Genomic DNA, 11428 nt, shown 5'->3' with positions numbered 1-11428 from the left:
GTTTTTTACAATTTTGACTCAGAGAGCCATCTACAGACGCCTCAGGATATCCTCAACAACCTCATCAGTAGTGGCCTTGCCACCCAAGTCGGGGCTCAGCAGCTTGCCCTCCTCCAGGTTGGCATCAACGGCAGCGTAGATCTTGGCAGCAGCCTCGGGCTCCTCGAGGAACTCGAGCATCAGAGCAGCGCTTCGCAGAGTGGCAATGGGGTTGGCAATGTTCTTTCCCTGGATATCGGGAGCACTTCCGTGGCAAGGCTCGCCAATGGCGAAGCCCTCGCCGACGTTGGCGCTGGGGACGAGACCGAGACTGCCAACAAGAGCGGCGGCGCCGTCGGAAAGGATATCGCCGTACAGGTTCGGGGCAACAATGACGTCGTAGGCCTCCGGCTGGCGGAAGAGCTTGTAGACCATGGAGTCGACAATCTGCTCCTCGACGGAGACGGAAGAGTACTTTGGGTCGGACAGGGCGTTCTTGGAGGCGGTGCGGAAGAGGCCGTCGGTCTGGGAGAGGACGTTGGACTTGTGGGTGATTGTGACGAGGGGCTTGCTGTGGATGCTGGGGGCGCCGCTCTCGCGGATCTTTTGGCGGCGCAGCGCAATGTCGCCGGCCATGGCGGCGATGCGGAAGGACGCCTTTTCGGAGATGCGCTTGATGGCCTCGGCGACCTTGCCATCGGGGGTGTCGCGCGTCGTCTCCTGCTTGACGTAGAGGTCCTCGGTGTTCTCGCGCACAATGACCATGTCGATGGGCTTGGCGGCGGTCATGACGGTCTTGACGGGGCGGACGTTTGCGTAGAGGTCGAGGCGCTTGCGCAGGGCGACAATGGGCGACGAGTAGCCCTTGACGGCGTGGGTGGGCGAGCTGACGGCGCCGAAGAGGGCGCCCTGGCACTCGTTGCGCAGGACGTCGACGGTGGCGTCGGGCAGCGCGGAGCCCGTCTGCTCAAAGGCCTCGAAGCCGGCCTTGAGGTCGACAAAGTCGAACTTGAGCTTGAGCGACGACGGGAGCGCCTCGAGGATGCGGCGGCCGGCGGGGATGACTTCCTTGCCGATGCCGTCACCGGGGATGAGCCCTGGAGGGGGGGGGTGGTGTTTGTTAGCTGGGATTGATGGTGATGCATGTGGACAGTGGTGGATTTGACGCTGGCGTTGGATGGAACGAGGAAATTGGGGGATTTACCGATTCTCAGAGTGCGGATTGACATGGCGGGCGGCGTTCAATGGGTGCGACTGGCGGGCCTTGTGCAAGAGAGAAACTTTTTTGTTGGAGTCGGTTTTTAGAGAGAAGGTTTCTGTCATGTCGCGATCCGAAGATCGGCGGGTTTATCCGAGCGCTATTCGGCGTTAGTGGGGGGAGAGCTTTGGCGGGGGAGTCCATTGAAGCTGCATGAGCTGAGCTGAGCTCTGGTACTAGTTCTAGGGGAAAAAGCTGAGAGAGAGAGAGAGAGAGTGAAAGAGAGACAAAGATAATTCTGGGGATGATCATGATCTAATCAGCATGGAGTTGCAGTAAAGGTTATCGCTCACCTGCCTTATGTTGTTGTCATATGCAGGGTACCGGCAGCTTGGTGACGTTTCAGCACTTCACAGGGTCCATCGTCACTCTTGGTGAAACCATTTCATGCCGAGTCCGGATCTTGGACAACGTTGACATGGCGATATGGGGATGAACCGCGTTTGCATGTATGTTGCAGGATGAAGTCACTGCTATCCTTAATGCTTGCATGGCAAGACTTGTGAAGAAAACGATCTTCTTCTTCTTCTTCTTCTTCTTCTTCTTCTTCTTCTTCTTCTTCTTCTTCTTCTTCTTCTTCTTCTGGCCAATCAATACTTCACGAAACGCCTGTGGGAGGCCTACCATCCTAACCACCACTACATTCACCAAGTGCCCTCTGGGTAACAGCCGATTGGTCTCGTCAAGCACACCTGCAGTAACTCTCAGCCCTCATTACATCACAGTGACTGGGCTCCAACTTGTCAGAGTGCTCGTCATATTCTCGGCGCCCAACCTCGTGAGGGCTGCCCAGGAGGATATAAACGAACGACCAAGGTCGAGAAAGTGATTCCAGTCTGCCATCAAAGAGCCAACCGACGCATCAACATGGATGAAGAGTCAATTACCGCCTTTCCACTGGATGGCACGGTCGAAAGCCAACCCAACATGTCCGAGACTGTGCAACTGGACCCTGAAGGGGACGCGGTCCTCAGCATCAAGGGCTCAGACGGCGACAAGAGTTACCTTGTCTCTTCCAGAGTTCTCAGCTTGGCATCGCCAGTCTTTTCCAAAATGTTCGGCCCCAACTTCAAGGAGGGACAAGAGATTCGACGAGGAGACTGCCCCCGCATCAGCCTGGAAGAAGACGATCCCGAGGCAATGGGGTTGATCCTTAGTATCCTCCATTACAAGTGTGCACAAGTCCCCTTGGCAATGGAACCGAAAGAACTCGCGACACTTGCGATGCATGCCGACAAGTACTACTGCAACGAAGCTCTCAGGCCATGGGCCTCTCAGTGGTGCAGTAACATGAAAGAAGTCACCGCGCCTGAAGACCATGGCTTTATGTTGCTTGCTGCATACATGTTCCGTTCGCCGAGCTTCTCCGAGATAGCCTCAAGGGCTGTGAGACAGCTAACGCCAAACTTTGCTTCCATCTGGGAAAAGCATGAGGAACTGGCACTCCTGCCAGAAACAATCACGGGTTTGTGTCTTATTCTGCCTGGCTAGAGACTACCAACTGACAACCTACAGATACACTGTCTGATCAAATCGCTGGCGGGCTAAGGGAACTGCACCAATTGCTCCAGAGTACAGAAGTGCGACTACGGGAACAAAAGGCCTGCCATTCAATGTATGGCCTGATCTGCAGCCGCTGTGGCAGAACGCTTCCGGGCGAGGCAAAGAAATGCCATCCATGCTGCAATACCGACTTATTAACAAAAACCTGTACCAGCGACCACAGAGTGGCGGAATATTTCGAGACTTTAACTCGTTGTGAGCTGTGGCCTTCTTTGAAACCATTCACCGCAACAGATCTGTCGGGTATTCAGGAGCGTTTCCAATACGCCCGGGGAGACCACAAACATCTGTGTGGAGCGGGGGAGACTTGTCCTCTCGTACGTGAGCTGAAACTATTATCACAGAAAGCAGATGACGTCTTGCAGAGAGTAAAGGGAATGACCCTTGAGGAAATCGATATAGTAATCTAAATGGTAGGAGTGGAAGTACACGATGCCATCACTGAGCTAGTACATCATGTGTGAGTTGGCTACCTACATGTACTCAGCACCCTGGGTCGTCTGGCATCTTAGCAGATCTATCTATATATCCTCTATGAAATACTTTTACTTCCATTGATATAGAAGAAAACGGTTTTACTTTCTGCTACTTGGACTACACACTTCTAGTCTTTGTATCCTGCTTAATTTCCAGTAAACAGTAGAGATACTAGCTTGTTACTATATGTTTCTGTTTACTCTAGATGCTAGATAGTCTAGTCAATATACAGACGTGTCATTTCCCCTTGGCAATAACAGTCAAATCTGGCTGCCATTCCCATCACGAGCAATAGATACAGGGACCTTCCGGCCTTCTCATTAATGGTAACTGGGACTGGTGCTACAGCAGGTGTTGCCGAATCGAGGCATGCCAATCAATCGGTGGCGCGGGCATATGATTGGTGCAGAAGGAACAAGGGTGAAGCCGTGTTTATCAGATTCAGGCCGCAAGGCGCGTGGGGTCAAACATGATCATCATCATCTTCTTCTTCTGATCTTTCGACAGCCCAGAACTCCAGCTATTTGGGTCGAGACACAGATGCAGGACGGGCACGCATACTCGCCAACCATGAGCTAGGCATCCTTCTCAGTCTCATAAATCTTCTACCTTTTCTTCCCCCTTATACGTCGCCGCCATGGAGCAATCTCGAGCCCAGGTAGCCGCCAAAAGGAAGCTCGACGATGCTGCAGCGGAAGACGATGACCCCAGCAACCCCATAGAGTTTTGGGTGAAACGGGATCGCTGGCCAATCCAGCTCTTCGAGCCCGGTATAGAACACTTGCTTGCACGAAGGCGGTCCTCGTCCTCGCCCTCGTCCTCGTGTACGTTTATGACGCCAAGCGACCAAAGGCCACGTGAAGAGAAGACTGCCCAGTATCGAGACTCGCGTTATGAGACACTGCTTGCCACCAAAGGCAGTTATATGGTCAAATCAAAGCTGGATGTTGCCCAAGAGAGCAAAGCCCTCTGCGAGAGTCTACTCGAGGGGCACCAAGCATATCCCGAGAACTCACTCTTCCGGGATGACATCTTTGGCGTAACCTGCCGCAAGATTCGAAATAAAAATGAAGAGCGAATTTTCAAAGATATAAGTCGCCTTATTGTACCTTCCGCTGAGAATCTTGCAACATATGGCGCTACACACCTCGACATACTGAGAGAAAGCGTTAACGAAGGCTGGAATAACTCGATCCCTTTGACCGGGACCCGTCCGCAGCCAGACTAATCTGTTGGGTTCTCGCGAGAGGCATTCACGGAGGAACAGCTTGATAAATTATCGCCGTTCATTGGGGATATTTTCACAGACGTGTCCTTCTTCATGGCCACTTACTACATGTATTCTCCCTTTCTCGCCTGCGAAGTGCAGTCCGGGGCTGGTTCGCTTGACGTTGCGGACCGTCAGAACGCCCATTCCATGACCCTCGCGGCCCGAGGCGTGGTCGAGCTATTCCGTCTTGTGGGACGCCAAAACGAGGTCCATCGACAGATTCTGGCATTCTCCATCTCGCACGACAACCAGTCAGTACGCATCTATGGCTACTACCCAGTTATCGACGGCAATGACACTGAATACTACCGCCACCCCATCCATAAATTCGACTTTACAGGACTTGATGGACGGGATAAGTGGACTGCCTATCGGCTTACCAGGAATATCTATGACAATTGGATGCCGGATCTCTTCAAGAAGATCTGCTCGGCCATTGACCAAATACCGGCAAAGGCGGACTTTATCACTTCAGTCCCATGAGAGTCAATCGGCGTCTCTCGGTTCTGCGCGTGTGGAGAGTTCTGCGTCGCTAGAGGAATGCGACGAGGCTGACAATGCTGACCAGCTGGTTACTTCTGGTAACTCCCAGCTACGTCAATTGGGGGCCAATGAAGAGGAGGAAGAAAGGGTAGGAATGACCATAGTGGTGCTACCTCAATATACGTGCAATCTGACGGTACGCGCCCTCACCATCAAATTGTAAACAACACATCGGCGAAAGACGACATTTGCTCTCAATTGTCGGAGCCCTTTCTTTCGAGTTCCTCCAAGATGCTGCCCACAAGCACCTTGATTGCATCTTGTCCTTGTTGCCACAGCTCGTCCGAGACTCTGTGCACCTCGAAGCCAGGCGGCGGCTCGGCTGATGGTTCCGCAGCGATTGCCGGCTAGAGTAGGACCAGTCAGCACATAGTAAGTAACAGAGGGTTCAATTGAACGTCACATACAGGGGCATTCTCGTTGTATCGCTGGTATACGGCCAGGAGGTCGTCTTTGCGTGGCTCATCAAGCACCTTGTCGACCAAGTCTTTGAACGATTCGTCCAACTGCAATACTTTATTAGCTGCATCGACACTTACAACATGGAACTCTTAAACGTACCTCTTTGACGTTGGCAGTTGCGGTCGCTAGAGAAGTCTCTGTCGAATGATCTGCGAGATCTTTCAGCTTGCAATATTTGATGAGTTCCTCGCTTTCCTCATCAGTCAGCTCGATGCCGTCTTGGCGCAGGAACTCGATGGCAGCTGTATATAAGACGCCCAGGGTTTCCTCGACCTCGTTTGCCGGAGCCCATTGGAAGTCCTTCTTCAGCTCTTCGTCGAATTGGTGCGCCGTTTCCTTTTGCCAAATCCGGTCAGCAGGTTTGCTAGAAGAATACAGAACTGCCTCTTACCTTCATCTCCTGGGTTTTCAACTGCAGGAATGGCAGAGTTCCTTGAAGATGGGCAAACTTCCAGCTGTTTTGCTGACATTTGTATTTTTGCAGCACAGTCTCATAGACGGACTTTGCAAAGACGTAGCAGTTTCTCAGAACCAGGTTATAGCAACCCATTCTGTCGCTAGTGGTTCGCATAATTTCGGCGAGGGCAATGACGTTGAGGTTGTTGTCGTCAAAGGTCAGCGACCAAAGCTGCAGAGGGAGGAGGTCCTTGGATGACGACGAAGACGACGAGGCAGATCCCCCGAAGAGCGACGTGATGCGCTGAAAGAAGCCTGAACCAGAACCAGAGCTACCGGAGCTCGAGCTCATCAAGGCTTTTCCCGAGGGCTTTGCGCCAAACGACCAGCGGCCAATAATGACTTGGTCTTGTTCCGTTTGGCGCTCCGTCAGCACGCGGGTGCGGTCTTTGGAGCTGGAGCCGGTATTTTCGAGAATGACTTGGAGATATTCGTGAAGTAGAGAGGAGTTGAGGTTCTTGACGTGCGTGATTCTTCGGACGAAGCAGTTGCTGTAGGCGGAGGCATTTTGGCTCAGGTCATGGTACCATTTCTGAGGCGTAACGATTTCCTCAGTAGGGGTGAAGACTAATGGCATAGACATGATGAGTGTGCTGGATGGATTGTGCTGTAAGTTGTTAGAGAAAGGGACGGAATGGAGGGCGCGTCAGGGAGGTTATTCTTATAGTACTCTGCAACGGCGGTCCGAATCATTATACAGCCTGCTTCAATGTTGAGATGAGGAGATTGAATCCAAGCAAAACACCACGCTGCCAATATGCTACGTTCGTGATATTTCCTGGGTGTGTCTACCGTATGCGTGTCTTTTCTTCAACTTCAATAAGTCGGACATGCCGTCTCCAAGGATGGGCTGGCTCCCCACCCGGCAGACAATATTTCCCCTTGCAGGACCGTTCGAGGCCTCTAATAGGCTCGACTTGACCTGCTGATGCATTCAGCCCGCCACAATGCCAATAAATCGCTGTACCTCAGCCTCAGCTTGCGCCGTAACCAATCCGCCTAGAAGGGAATACTACAGCTGGTTTTTACCACCCGACGTATCTAACGTCTTGCTTATGGGGCTCTGCCGTGTAGCCGAAGGTAATGGGGACTATGATGAGTATGTCAGGGTTGAATATCCAGCTATGCTAAGTCAAAGCTTTCGTAGGTAAATTCGACTGAGAGATACATTGCTAAATAAATGGTTGTGCTGAATTCTGTATACGTTACTACATATGCACCGGAGTCGCATCAGTTGGTTCTCATCAGGTTGATTTGCATATCTGTTTCGTGCGGAGGACGGCACAGCAGGGTCCGAACACGGGGACCTGCGTCCAATTGACCGTTTCTATTGGACCTACTAGGCAGAAAGGATTCAAGTCTCACGTTTTGGATGGGAAAAGTAGATGGCCTATCATCTCCAAGCGAGGATAGAAAGCAGAGTCCAGAGCTTCTCAGGCAACTACGCATGGGACGAGCAATTAACTGGATTGACTCTTTTTACGTACATCATTGGCTCAGAAGGTCCTATTGAGGCTGGCTGATTGGCATGGGGGAACTGCAGGTAATCAATAGTGGCAGTTGGGCGGCGGGACATCAATGACAAGGTATGCATAAGGCCAACCAGCTGTAAGACGTTCAAGAGGGTACAGTAGACTAGTATGTCGAATGTGCTCCGGCGATTGCATGCATGTCTGTCACATACTATAGTTTCAGGTTTGAGAATGTACATCTCAGCTCTGCGGCAATGGGGGATTGCAGTATGCTTAGCAAGCTGAAAGCTGAATCAAGTGCCTGTATGATAGCCGCAATGTTGTTGATGGAGCATGAGGAGTCTTGTTGAGCTGAATATCATATCTTCAAGGTCGGAGCTTTTATTCCTTGGGTTGCATAAATACTTGTATCGCATTCTAACCCGTGGTTGGTGTAAACAAGTTGCGAATCATTTGTCGAGCACTCGGACTCCTGTTGCGAACGATTGACCATGCCTGCCGAAACCAAGATGGACGACTTCGTAATGGCAAGTTGCTGGCCTATGCCTTCAACTGACCTTTCAGATCTGCCTCCCAGCAACCTTACGAAGAATGAGGGAGATGCTGAAGATGATTCTGCAGTCACGTCCCTGGCCGTCAGCAAGGAGTGGTTCTGGCCTGTCGGCGCGTGGCTCCATGTGCGCTTCATGAACAAGGAACCCAACCCTCGTTACGAGAAAATGGTGAAAGACGCGGCGAAGATCTGGGAAAAGTATGCAAACATACACTTTGTGTTTGATAATGCAGAAAACGCCGAGATTCGTATTCTCTTTGACAGCAAGTTAAAGGGGGGTCAATCGTTCATTGGAAGACATCGACGAGATGAAACACCAAAGGAGGAATCGACAATGGTGTTGGGCCTGACATTGGATGATGGGCTGTTTCGAAGGACGGCGTTACATGAGCTTGGCCATGCACTCGGTTGTATCCATGAGCATTCCAGTCCAGCAGCCGAGATTGAATGGAACAAAGAGGAGGTCATTAAATGGTATGCAACGCAGAAACTGTCGGCAAGTTGGGTCGAAAACAACATCTTCAAACACTACCAAAAGAGCCCCTCGATTCAGACGTCCACGTTTGACAATCGGTCCATCATGATATACCGCATATGTCCGGGGTGGGCACAAAACGTTCCCTACATCGATTGGCCCAATGAGCTGTCTGATAGGGACAAGATGCTTATCCAGAGGATCTACCGCTCCAACAAGCGAACGACGGAGTTTGGGATCTTCGATACGCAAGAAAAGGGAGGAAAGAAGAAGCCTCAGTTACACCATGTCAAGAGCGTTCCACTTCAGAACCCAGACGACAAAGCTCTGGACATTACGCTTGGACTCACCAAGTTCGATCTTGAGTGTAACGATGGAATACAAGATGTGCAGCTCAAGGCATATGCGGATGCCATCGAGACGACGAGCTTCAATCTCAACCTCAGCTCTGTGGAAAGCGGCCGTCTATACGCCGCCGCAGCAATCTCTCTGGCGAGCGAGCAGCACAACTCCTCCATTCAGACCGGCTGCTACACCACGAGCCGGGAAGATACTCAAGACGGCGTGGAGTACGTGACACCCATCAAGTTCAAAGACGCCTTCAACACGGTACCAGAAGTTGTTGTCTGGCTCAAGGGCTTCCACTTCAAATCAGGAGAATGCTTCAATCTCCATGCCACAGCAGACAACATTACCAGCACCGGATTCAAGCTGCACGTCGAAACATGGGACAATGCTGCCCTTGAAAGTGCCGAGGTGTCGTGGATTGCCTACGAAAAGGACCCTCCTGGCATCCGCTCCGGCAAGATCGAGTTCCACAACTTCAAAGAGCGGGATGCGGATGCCAACCCGCATCATATCAAAGAGAAATATCGGGCCAAGCAGATTCAACTCGACGAATGGCGCCCTCAGAGCGTGTATGCCGCTGTTTCCAAGTTTGAATTTGAAAAGGGCCATAACCCGCGGCTGGAAATCACCACGACGCTGGGGCGGTCTTCGTTTGAAGTCGAGGCGGTGACGTGGGAGGATAGTCGATGTCAAGCGGTGGAGGTGTCGTATTTGGCTGTTTGCATCTGAGCTGGCAGATGAGTCTGCTCAAGGTGCCTGTGGCTCTACTAGCTATATCTATAGGATCCTGATCCTTGACTAGTCACTTGGCTTGAATACACTTGTGACATCGGCTCCTAGAATCAGCAACTTTTGGGCGAGTGTGCCATTTCTTTGTATTTTGTCTTGCAACGTGCTGCATTCCATGTTCTCCTTGACAGCAATGCTCAGGAAGACCGAAAGGCCGCTCTACAATAAACGCAGTCTTCAGAAACTTTGACCATCTCGTTGGCATTGGTCCCGGATATACAATTGGATATACCACAGTATGTTGGGCATCACCATGTAGTTACACCGTAGGTCCAGTATGTAAATAACCAGGAGCCGAAGATCCTATATCAACCTATGCTGCAACTCCATGGACACCGCCATTTCGGATCTCAACACTTCTACTACACATATCAGAGTAGTGAACAAGATCATACAGTACAGCAATGGCCATCATATCTCCCATAAAACCCCCCTTTGACCCCGAAGTCGCCAAAGGCGTTCCCCCAGGCATGGTCGATGGAAGCCTCTCCAAGGCCATGCCCACCGATGCCGCCATCCGAGTTGCCGCCATGCGCGTAGCAGCCGACCAAGTCGCGCAAGTTGAGAAGAACGCGATCCTCTCCGATCCGACACTCGAGGTGGAGGAAGTCTTCATTCCTGGGCCAAGTGGAGAGATTCGCTTGTCTGTCATCAGACCAAAAGATGCCGCTTCAGACATCAAAAAGCGGCCGGCCATCTACAACGTCCATCCGGGAGCCTTGGTCATGGGCAACGAGTACACGGCCATTACTTCGGCGATATCCTGGATGAAAGAGATTGGTGGCATCGTTGCCTCAGTCAACTATCGTTTGGCTCCAGAGCACCCCGGCCTTGCCCCCTTTGAGGACTCCTGGGAAGGCCTTGTCTGGTTCGCGAAACAAGCAGACCGATTCGGTTTCGACCCGGACAAGTTGATTCTGTCAGGCTTCTCCGCAGGCGGTGGCATTGCTGCCGCCATCGCGATCAAGGCCCGGGATGAGGGTTTCCCCAAGCTGTGTGCTCAAATCCTCGTCTGTCCCATGCTGGATGACCGGGCCACCACCGTCTCTCATCGGCAGTACTTCCACCACGGATCTTATACCGGCGAGGCGGACGAGTTCAGCTACGAAATGGTTCTGGGCGACCTGCGCGGGACAGATGATGTCCCTGTATTCATAGCGCCGGCCCGGGCAACGGATCTCTCGGGTCTCCCTCCGACGTATATCGAAGTCGGGTCCGCTGAGCCCTTCCGAGACAGCGTTGTTGGGTATGCGTCCAAGCTGTGGGAACATGGCGTGCAGGCTGAGTTGATGGTGTTTGCGGGTGGTTTGCATGGGTTCGACTTTTATGCCCCGGAAGCCATGGTGTCGAAAGATGCGGTTCAGGCGAGGCTGAATTGGATTCGCCGTTTGATGGCGCAGTCCAAATGACTGAAGCTGTAACTAGGCATAAGTGAAGACGTGGGAGATAATGTGTCAAAGTAGGAGTAGTACCAGTATAAGGGAAAGACGAATTGCATCACCACAATGTCGGCACATCCTCACCCCTCAACTCGCACCACCATCTCGCCTGCTGATACATCTCCCCTTGCGCTCCCTCTGTGATCATCCAGTACTTCTTCAGGAACCAAGGCCGAACTTCCCAGCTTCGAATATCCCACGGGGCACCAGAGTGTCCGGTCCCAGCTCCGGCGAAGGAACCCCAACAAATGACTCCGTCACTCTGGAGATCGTGACAGAGCTCATCTCTGTTGATGATGGGCGGCTCAGCGTACATCAAGGCGATCAATCGCTCGCGAAAAGCG

At 52.1% G+C, this 11428-nt stretch overlaps 6 protein-coding genes across 6 annotated transcripts; 4 read left to right on the top strand and 2 right to left on the bottom strand.

The window, feature by feature from the left end:
- Window positions 1-30: 30 nt before the first annotated feature.
- On the bottom strand, window positions 31-1208 carry TRIREDRAFT_23184 (uncharacterized protein; the record flags this gene model as incomplete). Its single annotated transcript, XM_006968507.1, has 2 exons — window positions 31-1076; window positions 1184-1208. 2 exons carry the CDS (start codon window positions 1206-1208, stop codon window positions 31-33), a joined length of 1071 nt encoding a protein of 356 aa, XP_006968569.1.
- Window positions 1209-2104: 896 nt separating this feature from the next.
- On the top strand, window positions 2105-3436 carry TRIREDRAFT_111124 (uncharacterized protein; the record flags this gene model as incomplete). The annotated part of the gene is made up of 4 exons (XM_006968616.1): window positions 2105-2702; window positions 2753-3121; window positions 3218-3260; window positions 3409-3436. The coding sequence occupies 4 exons, from the start codon at window positions 2105-2107 to the stop codon at window positions 3434-3436; spliced, it is 1038 nt and encodes a 345-aa protein (XP_006968678.1).
- Window positions 3437-3818: 382 nt separating this feature from the next.
- On the top strand, window positions 3819-5012 carry TRIREDRAFT_51654 (uncharacterized protein). Its single transcript, XM_006968615.1, has one exon. It carries the CDS (start codon window positions 3915-3917, stop codon window positions 4503-4505), a length of 591 nt encoding a protein of 196 aa, XP_006968677.1. The 5' UTR covers window positions 3819-3914; the 3' UTR covers window positions 4506-5012.
- Window positions 5013-5284: 272 nt separating this feature from the next.
- TRIREDRAFT_111122 (uncharacterized protein) lies at window positions 5285-6591 on the bottom strand (the record flags this gene model as incomplete). The annotated part of the gene is made up of 4 exons (XM_006968553.1): window positions 5285-5437; window positions 5498-5596; window positions 5652-5888; window positions 5944-6591. The coding sequence occupies 4 exons, from the start codon at window positions 6589-6591 to the stop codon at window positions 5285-5287; spliced, it is 1137 nt and encodes a 378-aa protein (XP_006968615.1).
- A 1380-nt stretch (window positions 6592-7971) lies between these two features.
- Window positions 7972-9585, top strand: TRIREDRAFT_111121 (uncharacterized protein; the record flags this gene model as incomplete). The annotated part of the gene is made up of 1 exon (XM_006968614.1): window positions 7972-9585. The coding sequence occupies one exon, from the start codon at window positions 7972-7974 to the stop codon at window positions 9583-9585; it is 1614 nt and encodes a 537-aa protein (XP_006968676.1).
- Window positions 9586-10175: 590 nt separating this feature from the next.
- TRIREDRAFT_68161 (uncharacterized protein) lies at window positions 10176-11054 on the top strand (the record flags this gene model as incomplete). Its single annotated transcript, XM_006968613.1, has 1 exon — window positions 10176-11054. The coding sequence occupies one exon, from the start codon at window positions 10176-10178 to the stop codon at window positions 11052-11054; it is 879 nt and encodes a 292-aa protein (XP_006968675.1).
- Between the last annotated feature and the right edge of the window lie 374 nt (window positions 11055-11428).

The sequence above is a fragment of the Trichoderma reesei genome (assembly GCF_000167675.1).
Source record: "Trichoderma reesei QM6a unplaced genomic scaffold TRIREscaffold_24, whole genome shotgun sequence".
Taxonomy (NCBI): Eukaryota; Fungi; Ascomycota; class Sordariomycetes; order Hypocreales; family Hypocreaceae; genus Trichoderma; species Trichoderma reesei.
The sequence above is the reverse complement of the archived record's forward strand: the minus strand, read 5'-3'. Positions and strand labels throughout refer to the sequence as shown.